We start from the raw sequence: 23,933 nt of genomic DNA on the forward strand, positions 1-23,933 counted from the left end.
TAAAACCACCAGCATTTATTATTATTATTATTATATATTATTATAGGCCTTTCAAAATAAAATCACCAGCATTTATTATTATTATTATCATTATTATTATTATTACTGTTGTTATTATTATTGTTGTTGTTGTTGTTATTATTGTTGTTATTATTATCATTGTTGTTATTGTTGTTGTTGTTGTTACTATTATTATTACTGTTGTTATTATTCTTAATGTTATTGTTATTATTATCCTTTCGAAATAAAACCACTATAGTCCACTGTGTTGCACCATTTATTATTATTATTATTATTATTATTATTATTATTATTATTATTATAAGCCTTTAAAAATCAAACCACTATCGTCGACTGTGTTGCAGCATTTATTATTATTATTATCATAACTATTATTATTACTATTGTTATTGTTGTTGTTGTTGTTATAAGCCATTCAAAATAAAACCAATATACTCCACTGTGTTGTAGCATTTATTATTATTATTATTATCATAACTATTATTATTACTATTGTTATTGTTGTTGTTGTTGTTGATGATGTTGATTTTATTATGAGCCTTTCAAAATAAAACCACTATCGTCGACTGTGTTGCAGCATTTATTATTATTATTATCATAACTATTATTATTACTATTGTTATTGTTGTTGTTGTTGTTATAAGCCTTTCAAAATAAAACCAATATAGTCCACTGTGTTGTAGCATTTATTATTATTATTATCATAACTATTATTATTACTGTTGTTATTGTTGTTGTTGTTGTTGTTGTTGATGATGATGGTGATGTTGATTTTATTATGAGCCTTTCAAAATAAAACCACTATCGTCGACTGTCTTGCAGCATTTATTATTATTATTATTAGTAGTAGTAGTAGTATTAATTATATTATTATTATATTATTTATTTCATCTAAAATGTAAATACTCATGTACTGTAAAATACATTTACTTCAGATTTTAAGTTAAGATTTCGTCACTAATTATTACCAATTAAGCCACCCAGCAGTATATGAAGCTGTCAACATTAAAGTTATGAACACATGAATATTTATAGTTTCGTTATTTTATTTAAAGTAGAATTTGGGATAAAAGATTTGCACTGAGGTTCACTGTTTGTCAGTTACTTGTATATAATTTGATTATTTTAATAAGTACTGTGCTGACGAGGTCCTGAAAATGAGTCTGTACATATTATACCTGTTAATATTTATTGTTTATTGTATTACTGCAAATAGAAATGTTCATTGTTCTAAGATCAACAATCAACTTGTATTCTGCTTTTATTTTGAAGATGCTGCTGATCTGATTCCGGTGTTTCTCTCTGACCTTCCTCTAACTTGACTGGGCTCCACTTTGGTCCCTGTGGGAGTCTACAGTGGCTACTTCCATGGTGGTGAGATTGCAGTTTGTTTTGCGCATGACAGAAATAACAGACAGATGAGGTCGCTGTTTGAAAAATGTGACAACATGAAGAGACCTTCATCAGTCAGGACTGACACAACCAAGAAGCATGGAGGAAGTATTTATCACTTTATTTAAGTTAGTATGAAAGTATCATCTGCTAAATGTACTCAGAGTGCAGTAAAAAAAAGTTTCCTGTGTGAAAATTAAAACATTTTATAGTTTAAGTTTCTATAATCTGTTATACATTTTGACTGCAACTATTCACATCAGATAAATCTTAATTTTCAAATAGTCCTGGCCATGTTTGAAGCTAATGAGAGACTTCGAGTGGGAAGTAAATAAGAAGAATCACTGAAAGAAAGCGCAGATGAATTTATGATTTTTAATAAATCAACTCAACACAACAGTAAGTAGCTTCAGTATGATTACAAAAAAAAGATTCCTGCAACCTTCTGACAGAGGCAGAGATTAAAAATCAGTGTTTTTAATATTACGTATATTTCCAGTATTCTTCTTCAGTCAAGCTTCAAGACTCTCCCGTTCCAGCTTCACCTCGTTTGAACTGTAAGTGAAAAAACAAAACACATATATTAATTTTTTACTAAGCGCACAGTATAAGCTGAAAAATCCACCTCCAGCCGGGTTGGTTTCGACACCTACCGCGTTCTTCAGCAAGTTTCCAGATTTGGTGAAGATGTTGGGTTTCCTCGAGGCTGACAGAGACGGCGACTTAGGCCGGGTGTTGGCGGATGCTTCTGATGAGGGCTGTGACAGAGGTTTTAAGTAACTTTGGGTTGGGTTCGGTGTGTAGGGCTGAGCTGGGACGTAAGGCTGGGAGGGTGTGTAGGGTTGAGACGGAGTGTAGGGTTGGGATGGGGTGTAGGGTTGGGATGGGGTGTATGGTTGAGACGGGGTGTATGGTTGAGGAGCAGTATAGGGTTGAGACGGGGTGTAGGTTAGTGCAGGGGTGTAGGTTTGAGATGGTGTACTGGTTTGTGCCTGTGAAGTGTAGGTTTGAGACGGAGTGTAGGTTTGAGACGGAGTGTAGGGTTGGGATGGGGTGTATGGTTGAGGAGCAGTATAGGGTTGAGACGGGGTGTAGGTTTGTGTAGGGGTGTAGGTTTGAGATGGTGTACTGGTTTGTGCCTGTGAAGTGTAGGTTTGCGTTGGTGTGTACGACTGAGGCGGCGCCTGTGTTTGAGCCGGTGCGAAGGGATTGGTGCTCGCGTAGCTCTGGGTGTTCAGGTAAGTCTGTGAAGAGGACTGAGCTGCTGGTGTGGAGTCGAGCAGAGTGGGCGGCGGCGGCGGCGGGAAGTTCTCAGCCCCGTCCTCGTCTTCGATGCACACGGAGGAGCCGAGCTCGTAGTGCTTCTTCCTCAGCTCCCCGAGGTGGACTCGCTCCTGCTCCAGCTGGTTCTCCAGCTGCAGTACCTTCACCTGAGAGATCCAGACAGAAGAACATCATCAGCTGCTTTCACTCGACAGTAGACACACAAAACATGAGGACAAATTCAGGATTTGAACGCCTCACCTGAACTTCCATTTCCTCTTTTTTCAGCTTGATCAGAGACATGCCAGAGAAGTCCATTGGACCTGTAAACACGTCAGAGTTAAAGCTGCTGTTATTAATGTTTTTAGCAATGTGGGGTCCAGACCGAAATATTTCACAACATTCATGTACCCATCAGGATGAATTGTAATAACTCTGATAATGTTTCATCTAGCACCAGCACTGGATTAAAATTTCTCAGATTTTAGACATCGAAGTTCGTTAACGGGATCTGAAGACTACAAGTCTGCAAATGAAAGAATCTGTTGGTGTCGAGCTGGAAAGAAGTGACCACTCCTCATCTCCAAATGTGGGTGATAATATGTCAATGTCATGTTCACATCTTGTTTCCACTTTCCCAAACATCCTGTTTAATGTCACCACTTCCTCTCACCTTGATCGGAGATCTGCCTCTGCCCGTGTTTGGTGGATGTGACGACCACAGCGGCCATGTCTCTTACATGACGCGATGCCTGCTGCAGCGTGTACAGCTTCTTGTTGTTGCGGTCGGCCTTCACCTGAAACCAACGTAAGAATTTAAGAACATTTAATGACGCACCACGCGGACGGCGGCCTGAAAGCGTGATTAGAGTTACCCTCGTTGTGTCTTCTACATGCAACATCTCAGACAAAACATTATTAAAAGGATTAGTTCACACAACCTTTTTGAAAAAGGTTCTCGCCAAACCCTGTCGTGAAGTCGGTCAGACGCTGTACGAGACTTCCGGCACGCACATTTAGATTCTTACCGTGAGATGAATTTGCTTGTAGGTCACGTACTGATGAGGTGAATGAATGTTTGGATATGTTATGTAAGTGTGATACGTGAAATCAAAGGAGTAGGTTAAAGAAAATTCAACAAACTAATAACAACTGTGGAGCGGCACAGCTACTGCGTCTCTTTCCTTTATTGTACGTCTGCTTTAATCAACGGAAACATGCTTATTAGATCATTTGTTGGATGAAGCACCATTTGAAGTGATCGGACGGCTTCAGGAAAACACTCTGACTCCAGTTTGTACCTTTGAGGCGGCGACCAGCTGTGCGGTGCTCCCGGCGATCTCGTGCGAAGAGGCGATGAGCTCCTCGTACGTCCCATTTTCACCCACGACCCGGTCAGCTGAGTCTCTGACAACACAAGAACAGGTTCATCATATAGTTTGAGATTCAGAACAAAAATATCATAAAACTGATAATATTATGTGTTTGTATCGATGCTCACAGCAGCTGGGTGGCGCCCCAGCCCACAGCTTTGGAGGCAGAGATGAGTCCTTCGGTCCAGCGAGAGTTCTTGGCGTAAAATTCAGTGACAGACGCTGCACCCTATGGGAACAACACATGCAGATGAATGGGGGGAATCCAGTGTCATGTCAGAACTGGAGCTGGATCTGCTCTTGAAGGGAGAAAATCTGAAGCTCTTTCGTAATCTGAACTTTAGGTGACATGAACTCACCCTGCCTCCTTCCACGATGTCTTTTTGTAGGTCAGTAGCGGCGGTCACCAGCATGTGAACAGCCTGGAGATAAGAAAAGAGCCAGAGAAGAAGAAATACTCAGTGAAAATGAATCACGAGGAGTTCATGGAAATGTGTTTAAAGAGAGAAGATGAACTTGTTACCTTCATCAGGTCTGAACACGATCCCAGGATACTGTGAAGAAACAGAGCAAATGACAGATTTCAGGTAAGAAAGTGAAGAGAAGCTTCAAAATAATCATTTTAGACGACACATTATTCATCTTACCTCTGGTTGACTTCCAGCTTAACGCCGGTTGTGTCTCTCTTCGCCTGATTCAGGATCTCCTGAGGAACAAAAATAGAAATATTGAGCATCACAAGGTTTATCCCTCATGATGTGTGTATATGTGTGTGTGTGTGTGTGTGTCATTACATCCATCCGCAGCACGGCCTCTTCGATGGCAGTTGATGTAGCGATCATCTCTTTGTCCACCACGTATCCCAGCTCTTCTTTCAGCACGTCGCGTCCTTTGGGGCGTAGATCCTAAACGAGATTCACAGAGTTAGAGCTACAGGAGCGAGCGACTGAAACTGAGGACGGTGAAACGTCAACCGTTTGATTCGTGGTCCCCAGAGGATGGAGTTTGCTGACTTTTCAAGTTTCACATGGGTCGCTGCTGTGAAATTTTTGTTTTCAGTTACTTTAGTTTAAGACCAGATACAATTAAAACTAATGACACTCCCATCAGTCTCAGCTGTCCTTGTCTTCTAGACTCTATCACTAGTTCTCAAACTGTGGTGCGCACCACCCTGCTGGGTCATTCTGCTAACCTTTACACCTTTAACATATCATGTCACTCCTGTCTCACCTGTCCCAAAGCGAGGATGCGTTGGACAGTGTATCGGACCGCGGTGGGATCCGCTCTCGGTAGACTGGCCTGAATCTTCAGATCCCTCAGGAACTGGAGGCAGTTGTTGGCACAGTCCCGACAGCTGTCAGTTAAACCTGAAGAAACAGGAGTGTGAGTGTGTGTTGGTGTCCGTGCAGTCATGTGTTTAATGTGACAGTCACAGTGTGAATGAGTCTCTTACAGTCGGCCTGGTCGGTCGGAGCAGAGTGAGATGTTGCTGCTCCGTTGACGATCGTGTCAGCGGCGAGGTGAGAAAACTGTGTGACCGCTCGCAGCAGACCGCTCGCATCTGAAAAGAAGAGAGGAGCATTAGATAATACGAATATTAAATCACACAGCACCAACTATTTCACTGATTCTGGTGAAACTGGATCATATTTTATGGGGATTTTTGGTTTTCCCTCTGATGGGTTGGTCTGGTGGTTGTCAGCATGCACCCTAGGTTCGGCCACTGGTTCCTGTCTGGTGTGAGACTGGTTCAGCGCGACAAATGGTTGATGGTCTTCTCCAGATCCACAACCCACAATATTTAAAGCAACCAACAATGTTGACTGTTGCCCAGTCACCTTACACACCTTTTTGCTTTGTGTCTTTTGCTTTGTTTTTAAAAATATCCATACAGTACTCATTCACATGTCTCCCGTTTTTGTTGCACTAAGAGGCACAGAACTCAGAGGTTTACATCAGCCTCCACAACGTGAACAGGCACCTGGATTTGGTTGGAGATCAAGAAGATGTTTCACCTCTCATCTAAAATGCTTCTTCAGTTCTAGAAGTTAATCCACAACCAGTTGCTCCATATTCAACTCTTCTCAAAGAAAGATGACCTGGATGACTGAGAACCTTCACAGGGGGTTGGACCTGGAGCCTGATCCACTGCCACCACATACCGTACATGTGGGACCCCCCAAAAGGACACGTGCACACAAATTAAGCTACTTGTTAGTTGATTCATCACCCTGATCATTCACACACAGACACGTGGTTTCTGGGTTGACCTCCTCTCCTGGTCATTGTTCGCCTCCTACCTTCTCGTGTTGTATCCATCATTTGTTTTATAGCTTCATCCATCTTTAAACCTGAACACACACACAGCTCACTCACCGTTCCTGTTTGCCATGTAGACCGAGTGACTCTGCTGCATTTTGTCGATCGAACCCAAAGTGATTTCAGCTCGATTCACCAAATAATCTGAAAGATTAAGCATTAACAAACAGCACAGAGACATTCAATAAGAGGCCTATTACTCACTATAATGCAGCTATAATGAAACATAAGGGTTTTTACCAGGCGAGCTGATGCAGCAGACGTGTATGGGATCGTCCAGTTTGGCCACAGCGTCCAGTATGATGCCCTCGGCCTCCACCACAGCACACTGCAGCAGACAGAACTGCTCCTCCTGCAGCTTGTGGGTCAGCTCTCCTTCACGACAGGCCTGATTGAAACAAACGCTCGTCAGTAACTGTGAAATTTAAAAAGCAGCTTCACCGTGCAGGCAGGAACGCAGCGCGGCACCTGTTGCTGTAACTGAGCGTGCAGGTGTCCCATCTCCATGCTGCTCCGCTGCCTCTCCTGCTCCAGGGAGCTCTGGTGGAGCTGAGCCTGCTGTCTGAGGGAGTTCAGCTCGGCCTCCTGGTCCCTCACCGAGCGCAGCAGCACCTCCCTCTCCGCCTGCAGCCCCGCCAGAGTGCCGCTCAGCTGGGTGCCGCTCTGAGGACCGAAACAACTGTCAGCATCTGTTTTCTCTCTTAAGAGGACTTGTAGATGACGTCAGGAAATATTCCCACCATCTCTTTGCTCTGCAGGGCGCTGTTTGCACGCGACAGCTCTGCTCGTGTCGAGTCCAGCTCTCGTCTCAGCCGGTCGATCTCCAGCTTCTGCTCCGCGTTGATGGCGAGCTATGGGAAGGAACGTTTAGTAAAAGTACTCATACCTCACTGTGAAAAACTACAAGAAAACTAACTTAAGTAAAAGTACTCGCCTTATTCTATCTGAGGTTTTTGGATTCATATTCCTGCTGTACTCATGTGTATTTGTGCATTTTGCTGCTCTAGATGTTTAAGACTGAGCTCATTTGAACTACTTCATATCTTGTTGGGTGATTTAAACTGCAGCAATGCATCATGGTCATACTGAGAACCAAGTATCTCTGAAAAAAGTCAGAGAAAAGTAACTCGCTTCTTTGTGTTTGACTCTGACTCTGATCCAGACCCCTAAGAGGTCTAGGCGGTCCAAAAGAGACCGCCGTGGTCAGTCGGTACCTGTTGCTGCAGCTGGGCTCTCAGAGCCTCCAGCTCTCGGTTCAGCCGGTCTCTCTCCAGGTCCAGGGAGCCCTGCTGCTGCTGTGCCTGCTGTCTCAGCGAGGACAGCTCGGCGTCTTTCTCTCGGGCCGAGCGAAGCAGCACATCGCGCTCCGCCTGCAGAGCTGCCAGGCTGCTGCTCGTCTGAGATCCCTCCTGAAGAACACACACACAGTTTCACTGATAATACTTTAAGGTTTAATGTTTTTATAATTATCATTACCATCGAGTCTCACCCTCTCTTTGTTGTCCAGAGTGCTGCGAAGGTGAGCCAGCTCTGCTCTTTGCTCCAGCAGTTCTTTGCTGAGTCGCTCGACCTGCTGCTGCTGCTGATTCGTCTGATCAGGAGACACATGTTCAACATTCAGGGAAAATATTCAGAGAGAGACGGATGATACGAGGAGGTGATGTCAGCTGAGGCTCACCATGTTTCTCTTCTCCTGTCGTAGATTTTCCAGCTCGTTTTCCAGCTGCTGTCTGGCTCTCAGCAGGTCGTCTTGGCCGTGTTTTGTGCTCGACAGAAGCTTCACCGTTTCTGCGTTCTGCAAAAATACACACACACATCTATCATCATATCTACTGCACAGATACGAGTGATATCGATCTTTTCATTCTACTCTCAGCAAGAAGTTTGCAGAGCAGCGTACCTTCTTCATTAAGTCAGCGTGGCTGGTGATCAGCTCTGCGTGTCTCTCTTTGAGTTGACTGAATCGAACCTCTGCTGCCTGAGCTCTCGCTGGGGTGGAGAGGACACAACGTCTCAGTCAGACTCAGCAACAATCGTGCAGCTTTCTCACCTGGGAAACAAATCTTCATACTCACTGTCCGCCTCCTTAAAGCCGATCTGAGCCCCGACACTCATGGCGTTGGCGCTCCGCAGACTCTCCACCTCCATCCGCAGGTGTTCGTTCTCCACCATGGCCATCTGTTTGTGGGTGCGCTGGTCCTCGACCTCGGCCTCCAGACGGTTCACCTGAGCCTTTAACTCAGTGACACACCTCTGAGCCTGAGGACAAGAAGGACAACTAGAAGACTGCAACTATGAGAAGACTACAACTACGAGAAGACTACAACTACGAGAAGACTACAACTACGAGAAGACTGCAACTACGAGAAGACTACAACTACGAGAAGACTACAACTACAAGAAGACTACAACTACGAGAAGACTGCAACTACGAGAAGACTACAACTACAAGAAGACTGCAACTACGAGAAGACTGCAACTACGAGAAGACTACAACTACAAGAAGACTGCAACTACAAGAAGACTGCAACTACGAGAAGACTGCGACTACAAGAAGACTGCAACTACAAGAAGACTACAACTACTAGAAGACTACAACTACAAGAAGACTGCAACTATGAGAATACTGCAACTACGAGAAGACTACAACTACTAGAAGACTGCAACTACTAGAAGACTACAACTACTAGAAGACCACAACTACGAGAAGACTACAACTACTAGAAGACTACAACTACAAGAAGACTACAACTACGAGAAGACTACAACTATGAGAAGACTGCAACTACGAGAAGACTGCAACTACAAGAAGACTACAACTATGAGAAGACTACAACAACAAGAAGACTACAACAACAAGAAGACTACAACTACAAGAAGACTACAACTACGAGAAGACTACAACTACAAGAAGACTACAACTACGAGAAGACTGCAACTACGAGAAGACTACAACTACCATGTGTATGTTTCAGCTTTATTGTGACTTACCTCAGACTTGATGAGCTGCAGCTCTGGTTTGAGCACCTCTAACTCTCTCTTCAGACTGTCATTCTGTGAATCCCTCTGTTCAGGCGGAGCGTCGGGAGCTCCCATCTGGCTGAGCAAATAGTACTGCGATGATAAAAACGCTGTATCAGCCGTGGAGGAGGTGGAAACCAGGATTTATCCTTTGACTCACATGTGAACAAACCTGTGGGATCTGCTGTGCTTCTCTAAACTCTGGCTGCGGCTCCGGTTCCTCCTCCTCGTGACGCTCCTCGTTGGGCATCACCACCACCGGCTTTTTGTATTCACCCAAGGCGGCGGCACGCAGGAAGTTTGGAGGACCCTGTGCACAGAATACATGTGCATGATGGGAAAACAGCACAAAACAAATGTATGTACACATGGAAACATTTCTAAAGAGCTGTACTTACATCTGGGAGATCTGGGATCTGGATGATGCTTTTAAAGAACTCCATTTCTCTGGCTCTGTCGAAGAACTGTGTTAGGCTGCAGGAGAAAACGCCGCTGTCACTGAGAGAACCCACAAATATATGATAGAAAAGCGTGTTTTTGCCTAATAATACACACAACCTACCCTGTAAATAGATCACGGAAGCGCTCTCGATGTCCCAGAAGAACATCTGGAGCAATGCCTACAAACCAGAGCACACGATGGATTTCAGGCTCGATGTAACACAGTGAGGTTTCGATTAAATGAAAAAAACAGATTTAGTCACTCACGGCTGTGCAGCTTGAACATCATCAGGACGGAGAAGTGGTAAAGAAAGCTGCAGTCCAGTATGAGCGGGATCAGAGGAGTCAGTCTGCACTGTCCGGCTGGAGTTGTAGATTTGGCCCCGTTGGCGTCGAGCTGGCGCAAAACTTAAAAATATCAAAGATAAATCAAATTAAAGGACACGACACATAATGAATCCCATGAAATCCCATTACACAAGTACTGTGTGTATCAAGGTCTTCTTCCTTTGTGTCATACAGCTCCACTATTGTCCAAAAACTATTAATAACCAAGAAATGAAGCCAAAACGTCCACTTGAGGCTGGCTCCATAAGTCCAAAAAACAGTTTTGGTCTCAGAGACCTATTGGTGACGTCTCGGACACTATGTCCATTTTTTTTACAGTCTATGTTAAACACACATCAGTGAGCCACACTGTTGTTCCTTCATTACCACAAACACCCACCAAATGTGGATTAATCCACTGATGAAAATAGTCCCCAACAAACTTCTGACAAAACCTAGAGTCCGGCTGTTTTGGGGAATTATTCAGACTTTTAGACAAAAGATTTAAAGAGCGTCACAGACTGGTGGGGAAGTCAGAAACTATTCAGCTGCGTTTCAGTCCAAATGTCTCGTAAATTTGGTCAAGGAAAAGGTGAAAGAACGCTGGTTCCCATCCACCGATAATTAAGAGTTTGCTTGTGAGGTGGCACCAACTCTCCAGTCAGAAAGCCAGGATGTAAATCAGACATGTGTGTTTGTTTCATGTATTAATGTGAGGAAGGTTACATCACATCTGTGTGGAGACATGGACTCACCTGTCTCAGACATCTTCAGTCCAGCATCCAGGTAGTCCAGCAGTTCCTGCGTTATGTCTAACCTACAACACATGAAACACTCGTTTATGAAGCATCATGACAAACAGTGTATTCATGTGGCGGCTGCTCAACAACAAGAACACATACTCACACTTTGGTCGGGTCATTTCCTACTTCCCTGTCCAACGTCTCGTCACTCGCCTCCAGGTTGCCTGGAATCGCCTTGTGCTGTGAGGAAAGAGGTTGTCACATAACTTTGTATAAACCATGAAACCATGGTGGGTACGTTTGATAAGTTTGCCACGACATAGTCGGGGTTGTCGGCAGGATTTGAAAGAAGAGAGACGATGACTTGAAGAGAATGAAGGTGGCACGTAACAGTGCAGAAAGAATCAGCGTGAAAAGGAGTTTTAATAGTTTTACCTTTGCGTGAAATTCCATTTTGAGGCAGAGAAACTTGGCAGACAAAGCAACGATGTGACCGTATCGATCGTGCAGGTTTCCCTGGAGAAAAGAAATGAAAGGTTGAAGATGTCAATCATTCAAATAAACTGTACAGATGTTCAAACTGTCTCCACCTCTTCCTGCTCTAACATGAACAATCTAACAATGTGACAGCACAACATGTGCCGGTCACACACTGTTTGTCCTCCTGCCCTCTAGGAGGCGTCACAGGACTGTTTAACTGTATATAGTGTGTTCATATGTAGCTGTTTGTAATAATGTCCACCAGTTGCACTGTATATTTATTACACTTATCCTGCAACTGCATGTGCTGTATATATTTAAGTGTGCCCATTTTACTCTATTTATACTGTATATGTATATTAAAGTATTTAAAATATATCTATCTATCTGTATCTCTATGCATGTGCACATTAATCTGAAGGTTACTGAACTTTTGTGCACGTCTGGTTAGATGCTTCATTATATTTCAGTGTCTCAGGACTTTGTGCAAAGATGAGTCTAATCTAATCTGATATATGGAGCAATGAATGCAGGACCTTGACTTGTAACAGAGTTTTAATTTGGTATTTTTCAGTTACTCACCCAGAGGACACCCATGTCTTTAATGTTGCGGCAGTATCTGTGAGAGTCTCTGACAGCCTGCAGGTCAGACACAAACCAATGAGATCACAAAGACAACAAACAAAGACGAAAACCAAAGAGATCCAGAGGATGCAGAGTCAAACTCACATTTCTGTGTCCGTCCCGGAGAACTTTGTGCAGCAGATAGCAGAACTTCCAGCTGACCATGGAGTTGCTGGACAGAGGCAGGTTCAGGATGTAGGACCAGAAGGTGGTGGCTCCACCCTCCTTATGTGTACCCATGATGATGTCTGCACAGCTGTTAAGGAAACTTCAGAACACTGATGCACAAGATGAAGCATAAAACAACAAGTGGGTGAAGTTTTTCATAATCTCTGCTCACAGAGCTGTCTGTGAACACTCCTGTGAAGTGGAAAGAAAAGGATACTGCGCACATATTTCTCTTTGGGCGGTGTTTCAGTGGTGGCGACAGTTTTGCTGATGCTGTGGAGCTGAAAGAAAAGAGACATCAGCAGGTGAAACAGCTGCCACACAGGTCAACAAGTCAAAACAGATGAGACTTCAAGATAAAACCAGAAAGACAAAGCTGGGACACAACATGTCTCCAAGCCCAATCAAAGAGGAAATATAAAGATGTGCAATATTTTCATTGAAATATGAAACAAACGCGTCACTTTTTCTGAATTTAACAAACTAAAAACCAGCTATGAACAAAATAAGACATACAACGACTTCTAAAATCTGAATCACTCACCTGCTGTTTACCAAACTGCTCTTTCTCCGCAGCCAAAGCTTTTTCCGTCTTATTGTCGCTTTTGTTCTTCGTTTTGCTCATGTTGTGGCCGCGCTCCACGCAAACTTTAAAAGTCTATGAATCCCCAGTGATCAGGCTCCAGGTGTCCAGGTGCTCCTCACCTGTGCTCTCCAGAAGTTTCCTCCTTTTAATTCGCTTCTCCAAATCAGTTCATCACAGCCTACCTTCAAGTAAACAAAGCGCTCTGCTGTGCGTAAAAAGCTCTCCAACTGCGTAAAAACGCGCACTGGATTAAACTCGCCAAATGAGTGAAAGGTGTGTCTGTCAGGTTATTAAATACCTCTAATCTATATATTTTTTTAGATTACAAATAAAAAGTAGAATCTATGAACAGCTATCGACTTTTCCTCGGAGTCACCAGACACATCTGAAGGCGGTGAAACTGGAAAGACAATATAAGGAGGCACCAGTCAGCAGCCTTGTAGGACTGGTTTCACATCTCACCCACTTCACACAATGCAGCCTGTTTAAATCTCAAACAGAGCTTTTAGAAGAAGTCAGCTCTGGTACATCCCCCCCAAAAAAACATGCAGATGAATCCACTGGCACCAAATGAAAAACAAGATGAAGGTTCTAAAAATGTTTTCAATTCATGACAGTGTATTTTTATTATGATTTTAATGTGATACAGCTGAGTATAGATGTGCATACAGGTGCAGAGTTTACAGTAATAATGATTTAGAAAACATATAAAATAATCTGTCCAGGGATTTGGATGAAAGTTTCAGATACCTGTTAGAGGAAAGAAAAAAAAGCTGTTATGTCTTAACACACCCAAACTAAAAGGAGGAACTCTCGATGCCGCCACACCCCGTGGACAAGAATAGAGAGAGAGAAGCACCATGAAACTTTATGTCAGGGTATTCCCTCCAACACATGGACAGAAGAAAGAAGGCTTAAAGGGATCAGTTGTTAAAGGAATAGTTCAGTATGTTTATTTGTGTTCTTGCTGGGAAAAGACTGATGGCACTTTGATATCTGGCTCAGCATAAAGGCTGGAAACAGCTCGTCTGTCTCTGTCTAAAAGCACAGAACAAGAACTTACTCTCGTTTTTGTAAGTAAACAGCAGCCAGGAGGAAGTTTTCTGCAAAACCACAAGACACGTACCAAACCTTCAAGACATTTTGGGAATGTTGAAGGTTTTCTGCTTTGCTTTCTGGCCAAGAGTTAGATCAGAAGATCGACACCAATCTTATATTTGTATGTTAAATAAAGACTCACCTGAACACCAGAATTTTTTTTTTTAAACAAACAAGATATGATTTTTGGAAATATGTTTATTTACTTTCTTGACCAGCAGGATGTCACCGCTCCCGTGCACACCTTGCAACAGGAACACATGATTATGTCTTTAAATGTCACTAAATTCATTTAATTGTGATTATACACAACTTCTTGTCACTATCGTGTGGTTTAAATGATTATTGGACATGGCAGTGACCCAGATCCCGGTGAAGACACTCCAGGAACACTCTGAGGTATGCTGCTGAACCAGAAAGACGCCTCTGACATCAACAACAACATGAGCAGTAAGAATGAGGAAAGACATGTGTAAGTCTTTTATATCAGACACTGAACCTGACGCTGTCTCCCTCTCCTGGTGAGAAACTTCAAATCTCAGCAGACTGGGAGGTTTCTGTCCACCTGAGGCTGGCTCCAGAAGTGAGTCAGTCTCCATAAGTCCCCATGTCCAAATGTCCAACTTCACAGCAGAAATAATCATGTTTACAGCCTGGTACAAAAAACAGAACAGAACAGAACTCAACAACAACATCTGTGCAATACTTGTACATTATAATTTATTTATTTACCGACTGTTTACATTTAGTCTGTTGTACATAGATATTATATCCATCTACCTCATGTACAGAACTGTTTGTAGAAACCATGTTTATTCCTCCTCCTGCTCCAATACACTATCAACAGTCCGTTATCCAGTTTACAACGTCTATAGATAGATACACACGTGCATATATATATTTATGCAAATATATTTACATTTTAAATATGCATGTAGTTATGTTTTGATGTCCCTTGTCTTTTAAACTGTTTTAAACTGTATGCTGTCTATACGGTGGAGACATTTGTGTTTGTGTCATGTATTAATGTGAGGAAGGTTACATCACATCTGTGTGGAGACATGAGAGCCATGAGGAAACAGCGGCAACTCACGCATGACCGAAAACCAGTAGAGCCAGACAGGGGCGGCGCCAGGAACTTTGGGCCCCATGACAACAAAATCAAACTGGGCCCCTCTGTGCAGCTGTTGTCCCCACATCTCTAGGACCTAACTATCCCATCAAAAGCTTTACAGAACTCTAATTAAAGGCTTGCAACTGTAGTTATACTAGTACTAGCACAATATTTACTGCTGGTGATTTGTACATGCATGCAAGTCTGCATAGACTGTGCAGCAAGATCAAAAGCCACCATAGAAATGTGCTAAAGGACATTTTTATTTAACTTTTACTGCCCAAAACACATAAAAACAAAGAGATAATTCATTTAATTATTATATTTGAAATATATAAACTCAATGATGATAATGTAGCCTCAAGGGGGCACAAGCCAGTGTCTTATTGTGCCGGTCCCAAGCCCGGATAAATACAGAGGGTTGTGTCAGGAAGGGCATCCGACGTAAAACTTGCCAAATCAAACATGCGAATACAAAACTGTGGCGAGACCAGCGATGTTGTTGTTCAGGTCTAGAGACAGTGCCACTGAGGAAAAGACAGGAGGCAGAGCTGGAGGTAGCAGAGATGAAGATGCTGAGGTTCTCTTTGGGAGTGACCAGGATGGATAGGATCAGGAATGAGTTACATCAAAGGGACAGCACATGTTAGAGCAGTGGTTCTTAACCTTGTTGGAGGTACCGAACCCCACCAGTTTCATATGCTCATTCACCGAACCCTTCTTTAGTAAAAAATAAAATAAGATTTTTTTACTGGTGCACAAAATGAACCGTGCATTAACATCACCTTGTTCAAATAACAAAACCAACACAGTGCATGAACTCACAACAACTTACCTCAGTGTGACTTCTGCTGTTGCCTTTGAGAGACCAGTTCAGATATGCGTGGCTTCACCTTGGCAAGTGCCAGTCTCATGTCATTTTCACAGCAAAGTCTGTTCCTTTTCTTAGTTTTTATGTCCAGCATCCTCGAAAACGATTGCTCACAAAGATATGTTGTAACAAATGGTATAAAAAATTCCAGGGCGGAGGCTCCACCGAACCCCTGAGACCGACTCACCAAACCCCTAGGGTTCGATCAAACCCAGGTTAAGAACCACTGTGTTAGAGGTTTTGGAGATAAAGTCAGAGAGAGGCCAGACTGAGATGGTTCGGACATGTCCAGAAGAGAGATAGTGAATATATTGGTAGAAGGATGCTGAGTTTTGAACTGCCAGACAGGAGGAAGACCAAAGAGGAGGTTTATGGATGAGTGAAAGAGCTGGTGTGAGAGAAGAGGATGCAGAAGACAAAGTTAGATTCACTGTGATGACCCCTGAAGAGAAAAGCCCAAAGGAGAAGAAGAAGACTTTGGTTTAATCATTTTATCCTGGTGTTTACCTTTTTTTAATCTGCTGCTGTGTGCGTGTTCGTCCTCCGACCGCCAGGGCGGCTCTTACTGCGCATCCCCACCGCGCATGCTCATCATCCACCACCGAACAAGAAGCTCGCCCAGTCACTCGGCGTGCTCGCGCTGCGCTAAGCTAAGCTAAGCTAACGAAGAATGAAATAAACAAAGAGTCAGAGAGACGAAGAAGAATGCGAGCGGCTCCCACGGACTACAACACGTTTAAGAGTCACTAGAGAAAATCACGAGGTACGTGAAGAACTACAAAAACTACAAAACATTTCTTCTTCTGCTGTCTTTATTCAGCTAGCGGCGTTAGCACGCTAAGCTAAAGCTAACGGTGACAGCCGGGACCTGATGAATGAAACTAGACCCGGACCAGACCCGGACTGGACCCGGACTGGACCCGGACTAGACCTGGACTAGACCCGGACTGGACCCGGACTGGACCCGGACTAGACCTGGACTAGACCCGGACTAGACCCGGACTACAGCCAGACTAGACCCAGACTGGACCCAGACTAGACCCGGACTAGACCCGGACTGGACCCAGACTACAGCCGGGCTAGACCCGGACTGGACCCGGACTACAGCCAGACTAGACCCAGACTGGACCCAGACTAGACCCGGACTAGACCCAGACTGGGACCCGGACTGGACCCGGACTACAGCCGGACTAGACCCGGGCTACAGCCGGACTAGACCCGGGCTAGACCCGGACTAGACCCGGGCTAGACCCAGACTACAGCCGGACTACAGCCAGACTACAGCCGGACTAGACCCGGACTACAGCCGGGCTACACCCGGGCTAGACCCGGACTAGACCCGGGCTAGACCCAGACTACAGCCGGACTACACCCGGGCTAGACCCAGACTAGACCCGGGCTAGACCCAGACTACAGCCGGACTACAGCCGGACTAGACCCGGGCTAGACCCAGACTACAGCCGGACTAGACCCAGACTACAGCCGGACTACAGCCGGACTAGACCCGGACTAGACCCAGACTACAGCCGGACTAGACACACACAAAATTCATAATTTTGATAACTTTTACTCAGAAAGTCTATATGAATGCTCCTACCAAGTTTGAAGTGAATTGGATAAAATCCCTTGGAGGAGTTCGTTCAAACACGACCCCTTGTCAACCAGCGCGAAACAGCAGAAATGGTGATTTTATATTGTGTTTATATTATATTATATTGTAGGTCCTGCCATGTTCTACAATTCGGCTGAGTTTCATAATTCTGTGTCCAAAACTGTGGCTGGGCTGTTCCAAAGAAAAAATCCAGGGGGCGCTATAGAGCGCTTTTGCCCCGCCCCCTAATTAATTATGCAGCCGAATTGTGCATAATACTGCTGTTAACAATCACAACAAGTTTCAGACAGCTCTGAGGAAGTATATGATAGCCCAACACTTTTTCCTGAAAATCAGCCAAAAAGTCAATGGAGTCTTTTATTTTATTTTTTTCGGAAAAATCGGCAGCGTTGACTTTGACGCGCCGTCACGGCCACGCCCTCTGATGAAAAGTTGTGATTTTGATAACTTTTCATTGTTGAGTCCTTGAGAACACACACGGCAAGTTTCAAGCACATCGGATGAAATCCCTAGGAGGAGTTAGTTCAAATGCGACCCCTGGAAATGAGGCAAAAACACGAAAAGGCAAAATTTGGAACCAATTGGACGCCGTACGCTTCGCTGTAGCCCGGGGCACCAAGAGACTTTTTTGTGCGTCTCGGTATGTTACATACTCCCTCCAAATTTCGTACACGTGGATGAAACCGTGGCGAGGGGCCCCTCCGAAAACGCACATCTAGGTGGCGCTGTAGAGCCATTTTTGTACGTCCATGTGCGAGACCCCTGAAATACGTAACTTTACACCCGACTTTGGGGGGTAGGCAAATTTTCGTGAGTTTTCGAGGGGATATAGGCTGTCAAATGTTTTAAACTTTCGAAATCCAATAGGGCCTCGCACCGCATGCCGTGCTCGGGCCCTAATAAAGTATTTCTGAGACTTTAATCTGTAATTTACAGCAGCAGCTCATGTGATGTTTTTAATTTTGTGTTTTCATTCAGATAATTTGTGATGGCTACTACTGAGATGGATTCTGGTTCTTCAGAGAGCAGATCAGATCACGGCACGTTCGATCCGGATTCAAAGTACCCACTGAAAGTCCTTTACTGCGGAGGTAGGTACGGTAAGGCTGGATTCACACGGTCAGATCAGACGCTCCGGCAAAGAAGAAGAAGGTTTTTCCTTTAATTTCAGTCAGCAAAAAACGCCCCGGTCTGCAGGAGAGAGAGAGAGAGGTTGATCCAGATCCAACTTTTCGTCGGAGCGTGACATGACGAGCCAATCAGACGCTCAGATCAGTCAAACCTCCACAGGAAATGTCTCTGAGTCATTTCTGTTCTGGAGTTTTCTCTCCTTAGGTAACACGAGGTCCCGTGTGGGCCTTGAGGTCCTCAGCAGTATTAGTTGTTTGGCTTTGTTTGGGAACAGTAGGTGCCAGTCTATCTCAACACTGTGGTGTCCAGGGTCACAGAGACCTGTTGCTGCCTTCATAGACATAATAGATACAGTATTTGTGGTGTTATCTTGGGGTTTAAAGTCAATAAATAGTCCAGCATAAGACATCAGAGGCTGCTGAACACTTTCTTCCTTCCTGACCTCACCATTGACCGTATCCAGGTGGATTCACGGCCTAAACTCTGATAATCTACCTGTGTGTGTTCTCACTTTGTGTATTTCATGTAGCAGACTCGCAGAGTCGAGAGAGTGCTTTGGTCGAGAACATCGAGAGAGCGTCGGCCTCGATAAAAGTCAGCGAAACAAAAAGTTATCACCTGATTGTTTCACAGCGGTTACATTCAGCTCCCCTCACCCCAACCTGCTCCGACTCGCCGTGACGCCCGATCCTGACGTGTGAATTCATGCTAAAAATATATAACTCGGTTTATTTTGGTGCCTTTTTTTTTTCCTAAACTTGACGCTGTGATTTATTTCCCTCCACAGTGTGCTCTCTGCCTACGGAGGTAAGTCTGAGTCTATCGAGCGGCTCCGCTCACAGATGTGTTTGACTGTTGTTTGACACGTGACTGAATCTCAGCTGTTGTGTTCTGCAGTACTGCGAGTACATGCCTGAGCCAGCCAAATGTAGGCACTGGCTTGAGAAGAACTTTCCAGATGTGTTTGCCAGGATGACTGTAGGTGAGTGTACGATCTGAGCTCAGAACAGAGCTGGGCTGTGGAGATTTATAAAATATTATAATATTGTTATGGCTTGTGCTTTTTTTGTGTAATTCAACCCTCAAACCAGCGTATGACATATAGACAAGTATTGTTCTATAACAGGGGTGGCCAACCCGCGGCTCCCGAGCCTCATGCGGCTCTTTAACTAGTTTCATGCGGCTCTTCAGGAGCTTTCACATGACATGCTTCAAATATGCTTAGCTGGCGTTGCCATTAGGGATGTAACGATGCATCGTGACAGAAAAAATGAATCGCGATTCTTGGCGAATGCGAGAGAAGTAGGATATGTTCTTTTTCGTCTTTTTTAAAATTAGAAATAGGTTACGTTGTGGCTGCAGCTTCCACTGCTGCGCGCAGTAGTGGTAATCGGCGTCAGGCCTGACTGTACCGTAAATGATCCCATAACACAGACCCTCCAGGAATTCACGATGTTGCAACTTCAACGCAACTTCAGTGAATCCCCGCGAATTCAGGGCGGTGTTGCAATTTTAACCAATCACTGTTCAACTTCTCCGCAACTCCGCGCTGTCTGCACGGGGGATTAAACTCCGCACCGTGCGGGAGGATCCCCTCCTGGGACCTCTCCCCGGCGCTGGCTGGCCCCCGCCGGGCGCATTTCCTCCGAGGTGGTGCGCCGCGACCGGCTCTGCGTTTACAGCACCCGGACCTCGCCGTTTCCCGGGGCCGTGGACTCTCATTAAAGGGTTAATGAGCTATCATCTTAATTGTTTTTATTTTCAGTTAGCTCATACTTCAAGCTGAAAGGTAATGGTCAGATCAGCTGCTTGCTGGCAGCCCTAATAAGAACACAAACTGTTTGAGAGTTTCTGTAAAGAGAGATTTTTTTCATACAAATCAAAAGATAATTTTATTTGGTCAGAATTTGTCTGTAGCTCATTTTGATTTTTAAAAAATCGTATCGTGAACAAAAAATCGTGACTTGAATCGAGTCGTGAGTTGAGTGTATCGTTACATTCCTAGTGCCCATGTGTATGATGTGGCTCTTTGCAGTAACACAGAAAAAAAGTGGCTCTTAGTCTCTGACTAGTTGGCCACACCTGTTCTATAAATACACACAGCGGCCTCCCTCTGCTGGGTGAAGCCAGGCTACTGCAGTTGAATTTCTGCTGTTGGCTGATATGGTGGCAGCTTTCATCACCAACCAACTCTCAGCGTCTCCAGACTCTGCTCAGACTCTCGCAGCCTCTCCGAGTTGCTATCTCAGCCAACGTTACGACACGTTTAGCACACGGAAACGTGACAAACAGCCGTGAACTTGCTTCAGGTGAATGTCAAAGCACCAGCAGACTTTCTTTGTGCGTTCTGGAGTTTTGACGTCCGAGAGCTGGCAGCTCAGAGACGCTGACGCTGCAACATGTTTTCCACACTCCAAAAAAAGCAGCGGCTATCCTCTTACTAAACAGAGATCCAGGTATCCAAAAGGTGAGCGTTTTGTCGCCGGATTGGTTTTAATGTTTTCCTCTTTGTTTTCTGTCTCACTGGTCCGGCATCGAACGCACCCAAGCAGGAAACCGGCACTGGAGAAGCTCCCCCTGCAGGCGAGGACGAGGAGAAGAAGAAACAGAAGAGAGGTACGCCGTCAAATATGAGCATCTTCTTTTGTTATTCATACATTAAAATATTATTTCTGGGTGTCAAACAGTTATCATTCGTATATCAGCCCTGGTAGATGTCTGTGGTTATTGGTGGTAACAGCAAACAGTCTTGTAGAAATAAAGAGGTCAGTCAGTTTTCTTTCCAACAAGAGGTATCAGAAGAAGGGTGGCAGGTGTCTCCTGTTTCTCACAATCACTTTTTTGTGACTCCTTCACAATAAAAGCGTCCCTTTACTGGCAGCAAATCGAGCAAGCGAGCTGCTAGATTTACTAGTCCGACGTGGCGCTTTACTTTCCCCCGAACATCAGAGAGACAGTCCGTGTTGTTGAGCCTCGTTTGAGATTCAAAGTGAGCCGAATCGATTTTAAACGATGGGAGTGAAGACGGTTGAAGAATCGTCACGCACACGAAACAGTCTTCAGGGTTTGTCTCCTTGACGTGACAAACAAACCATCGCCTCTGTATTTTACTTCAGGTTTGTTGCGTTAAAGATGACGTCACAGCAGTTTCACACGGCGTCCCTCGACCGTTGAGAAGGGAGTCAATAAAAGTAGTCGAGTCGAGTCGTACCATGCTCTGCAAACACGCAGATAAACGTATTTCTGAAACCTGACAGGTTTCTACACGTGCATCGACACTATACGAGCTTTAATCTGGTTTGCTTTGTTTCCTTCTTAAGGTGGAAGAGGTCAGATCAGACAGAAAAAGAAGACGGTGCCTCAGAAAGTCACGATAGCAAAAATCCCAAGAGCCAAGAAGAAATACGTCACACGGGTGTGCGGCCTGGCAACGTTTGGTAAGAGCCCTCCTGTTTTTTTATTATTATCGTTAATTCTTTTCTGTTAATCTGTTTTGTTATTTAACATCCACTCTGTGTGACTCTCGCAGACATTGAACTCAAAGAGGCTCAGCGGTTCTTCGCCCAGAAATTCTCTTGTGGTGCCTCCGTGACAGCAGAGGATGAAATAATCATTCAGGGAGATTTTACAGACGACATCATCGACGTGATTCAAGAGAAATGGCCTGAGGTGAGCGCAGACGTCTGGTTTCTGTGTTAGATACACAGAGGACAGGAAGTGAGCAGGCTGGTGAGAATATCTAACTGCACACCAGCTGTCCACCAAGAAGCTGAGTGAGATAAATAGAGAAACATTGTGTCGAGGTTTTCTGTGTTTTTCTCACCGTCAACAAATCCGACGAAAAGGCCAAAACCAGCAACGTGTCAGTGTCTCTCAGCACTGAGCCGGTTTCTTCCTGCCGAAGGCGTAACTCTTTAAAAATGGGTCACAAATATAAAGTTTCATTTTTAAAATTTACATTTGCAGAGAAGGAAACAATCAAGGTACAGTGCAGTAAGAAAGTGTTGCAGCAGTAAGTGCTGTAACAGTTCATAAAGGGATGGACGAGGTCCTCTCTGAAGAGCTGGAGGTCTTCAGGAGGTTTGAAGGTAGAGAGGGACGCCCCTGATCTGTTAGGAACTGGTAGGACGTTCCACCAACAGGGAACAACAAACAAGAAAAGTCTGGATTGTCCTGAACGAACGAGTAACAGAGCCAGAAGTCGTTCATTGAAGGAGGTAACACACTGATAAACAGGGGTAGATGGTGCACTTGTTGGGGGTTGTGTCGTTGAGTGGTTTGTAGACGGTCTCCACCAACAGCAGGAAGAGATATTTGAACTTGTGTCACGTTATTTGGAAGTAAAGCAGTACAGTTAAATTTATCAGCGATCGTCCATGAAGATCTTTAAGTCTTAAAAAATATTCAGAGGAGTTTTCTTTAGACGAAATCCTCCTAAATTGATGGTCAGTGGTTTAATGTGCATCTATGGTGGAGGTCCTTGACATGCAAAGGTTTGGGAACCTCTGCTGTATGTACAGTATGTGTTAATGAACAATCACTGTTCAGCACAAAACTTAAATATACTGAGTTTCCTGTGACCGCCTCCCTGTAAATCACAGCAGTAGGAAATGTTGGCTCAGCGTTAGCAGTAAGCTCGCCTCCATACAAACAGTGACCTGAAGAAACGACTGTATGATCGCCCACATTCGACCTTTTTGACATGAAATGGTCGGATGAACAGTGACCCTGCTTTGACGCGCACACACTACATAAATCGATACATTCAGTGCTGGTTTTAGTCTTTTCATGGGAACGTCTAACCTCCTTTTAATGTCAAACAACCTCCGTTAAGCTCGGTCTCTCCGTCTCTCTGCTGCAGGTGGATGACGACAGCATCGACGATCTGGGTGAAGTGAAGAAGTGAAGACCAAATATGCACTTTTACTGAAATGGATGTGACCTGTAACAGCAACAGACCTGGCCAAATGTACACACATTAAGTCATTTTATACCTATTTTATTTACTGTTCATAAAAAAGCTGCGGACTTGGGCCACTCACTTGGCATATTTTTTTTTTTTTTTTTTTTTTTTAGTTCATAGCTGCTTTCTCTCGTTTGCCAAAGGTGTGGTATGACGTGAATCCCTCCCAAATGTTCTTCACTCAAACTGTAGGCTAATAAATTTCAGTCCTCCACCTTTCACCTGAACACTCACGTCTTCTTTCAGTTTGTTCTTTCATCAGGTGTGCTGCAAAAAAACAAACATTAAAATATTTCTTCAGGGTTTCGATTGGTCGTGGTCGCCTTGTTTTATCTCGGTAAACGGCCGCGGGTTACTTGTTTTTCAGGCGTCCTGCTCTTTCCCCA

At 44.3% G+C, this 23,933-nt stretch overlaps 2 protein-coding genes across 2 annotated transcripts; one reads left to right on the forward strand and one right to left on the reverse strand.

Annotated features, from left to right (window-relative positions):
• Positions 1-1,599: 1,599 nt before the first annotated feature.
• hip1r (huntingtin interacting protein 1 related) lies at positions 1,600-13,204 on the reverse strand. Its single transcript, XM_019278653.2, has 33 exons — positions 12,717-13,204; positions 12,390-12,453; positions 12,110-12,252; positions 11,963-12,019; positions 11,336-11,416; positions 11,064-11,140; positions 10,913-10,974; positions 10,098-10,238; positions 9,952-10,009; positions 9,788-9,863; positions 9,562-9,699; positions 9,360-9,482; positions 8,444-8,627; positions 8,269-8,357; positions 8,047-8,163; positions 7,858-7,959; positions 7,583-7,777; positions 7,109-7,219; positions 6,837-7,031; positions 6,609-6,756; positions 6,426-6,512; positions 5,503-5,610; positions 5,280-5,416; positions 4,844-4,954; positions 4,697-4,755; positions 4,573-4,603; positions 4,409-4,471; positions 4,178-4,278; positions 3,978-4,083; positions 3,350-3,473; positions 2,938-2,999; positions 2,067-2,843; positions 1,600-1,968 (listed from the first exon to the last, which is right to left on the reverse strand). Exons 1-33 carry the CDS (start codon positions 12,795-12,797, stop codon positions 1,933-1,935), a joined length of 4,044 nt encoding a protein of 1,347 aa, XP_019134198.2. The 5' UTR covers positions 12,798-13,204; the 3' UTR covers positions 1,600-1,932.
• Positions 13,205-16,423: 3,219 nt separating this feature from the next.
• On the forward strand, positions 16,424-23,774 carry denr (density-regulated protein). Its single transcript, XM_010753870.3, has 8 exons — positions 16,424-16,604; positions 18,432-18,544; positions 19,372-19,391; positions 19,482-19,566; positions 21,111-21,200; positions 21,905-22,021; positions 22,114-22,253; positions 23,446-23,774. The coding sequence occupies exons 2-8, from the start codon at positions 18,442-18,444 to the stop codon at positions 23,488-23,490; spliced, it is 600 nt and encodes a 199-aa protein (XP_010752172.1). The 5' UTR covers positions 16,424-16,604; positions 18,432-18,441; the 3' UTR covers positions 23,491-23,774.
• The last annotated feature ends 159 nt before the right edge of the window (positions 23,775-23,933 follow it).

Source organism: Larimichthys crocea, chromosome IX, assembly GCF_000972845.2.
Source record: "Larimichthys crocea isolate SSNF chromosome IX, L_crocea_2.0, whole genome shotgun sequence".
NCBI classification, from domain to species: Eukaryota; Metazoa; Chordata; class Actinopteri; family Sciaenidae; genus Larimichthys; species Larimichthys crocea.

Bases quoted from the DNA above. Each gene is read 5' to 3' on its own strand.
- hip1r (XM_019278653.2), bottom strand. From the start codon at position 12,797: ATGAGCAAAACGAAGAACAAAAGCGACAATAAGACGGAAAAAGCTTTG. The intron at 6,757-6,836 runs GTGCCGCGCTGC...TGTTTCAATCAG, and splicing joins ACGCTCAGTTACAGCAACAG to GCCTGTCGTGAAGGAGAGCT. The intron at 4,279-4,408 runs GTGAGTTCATGT...TTGTTCCCATAG, and splicing joins ACATCGTGGAAGGAGGCAGG to GGTGCAGCGTCTGTCACTGA.
- denr (XM_010753870.3), top strand. From the start codon at position 18,442: ATGGCTACTACTGAGATGGATTCTGGTTCTTCAGAGAGCAGATCAGAT. The intron at 19,392-19,481 runs GTAAGTCTGAGT...TGTGTTCTGCAG, and splicing joins TGTGCTCTCTGCCTACGGAG to TACTGCGAGTACATGCCTGA. The intron at 22,254-23,445 runs GTGAGCGCAGAC...TCTCTGCTGCAG, and splicing joins TTCAAGAGAAATGGCCTGAG to GTGGATGACGACAGCATCGA.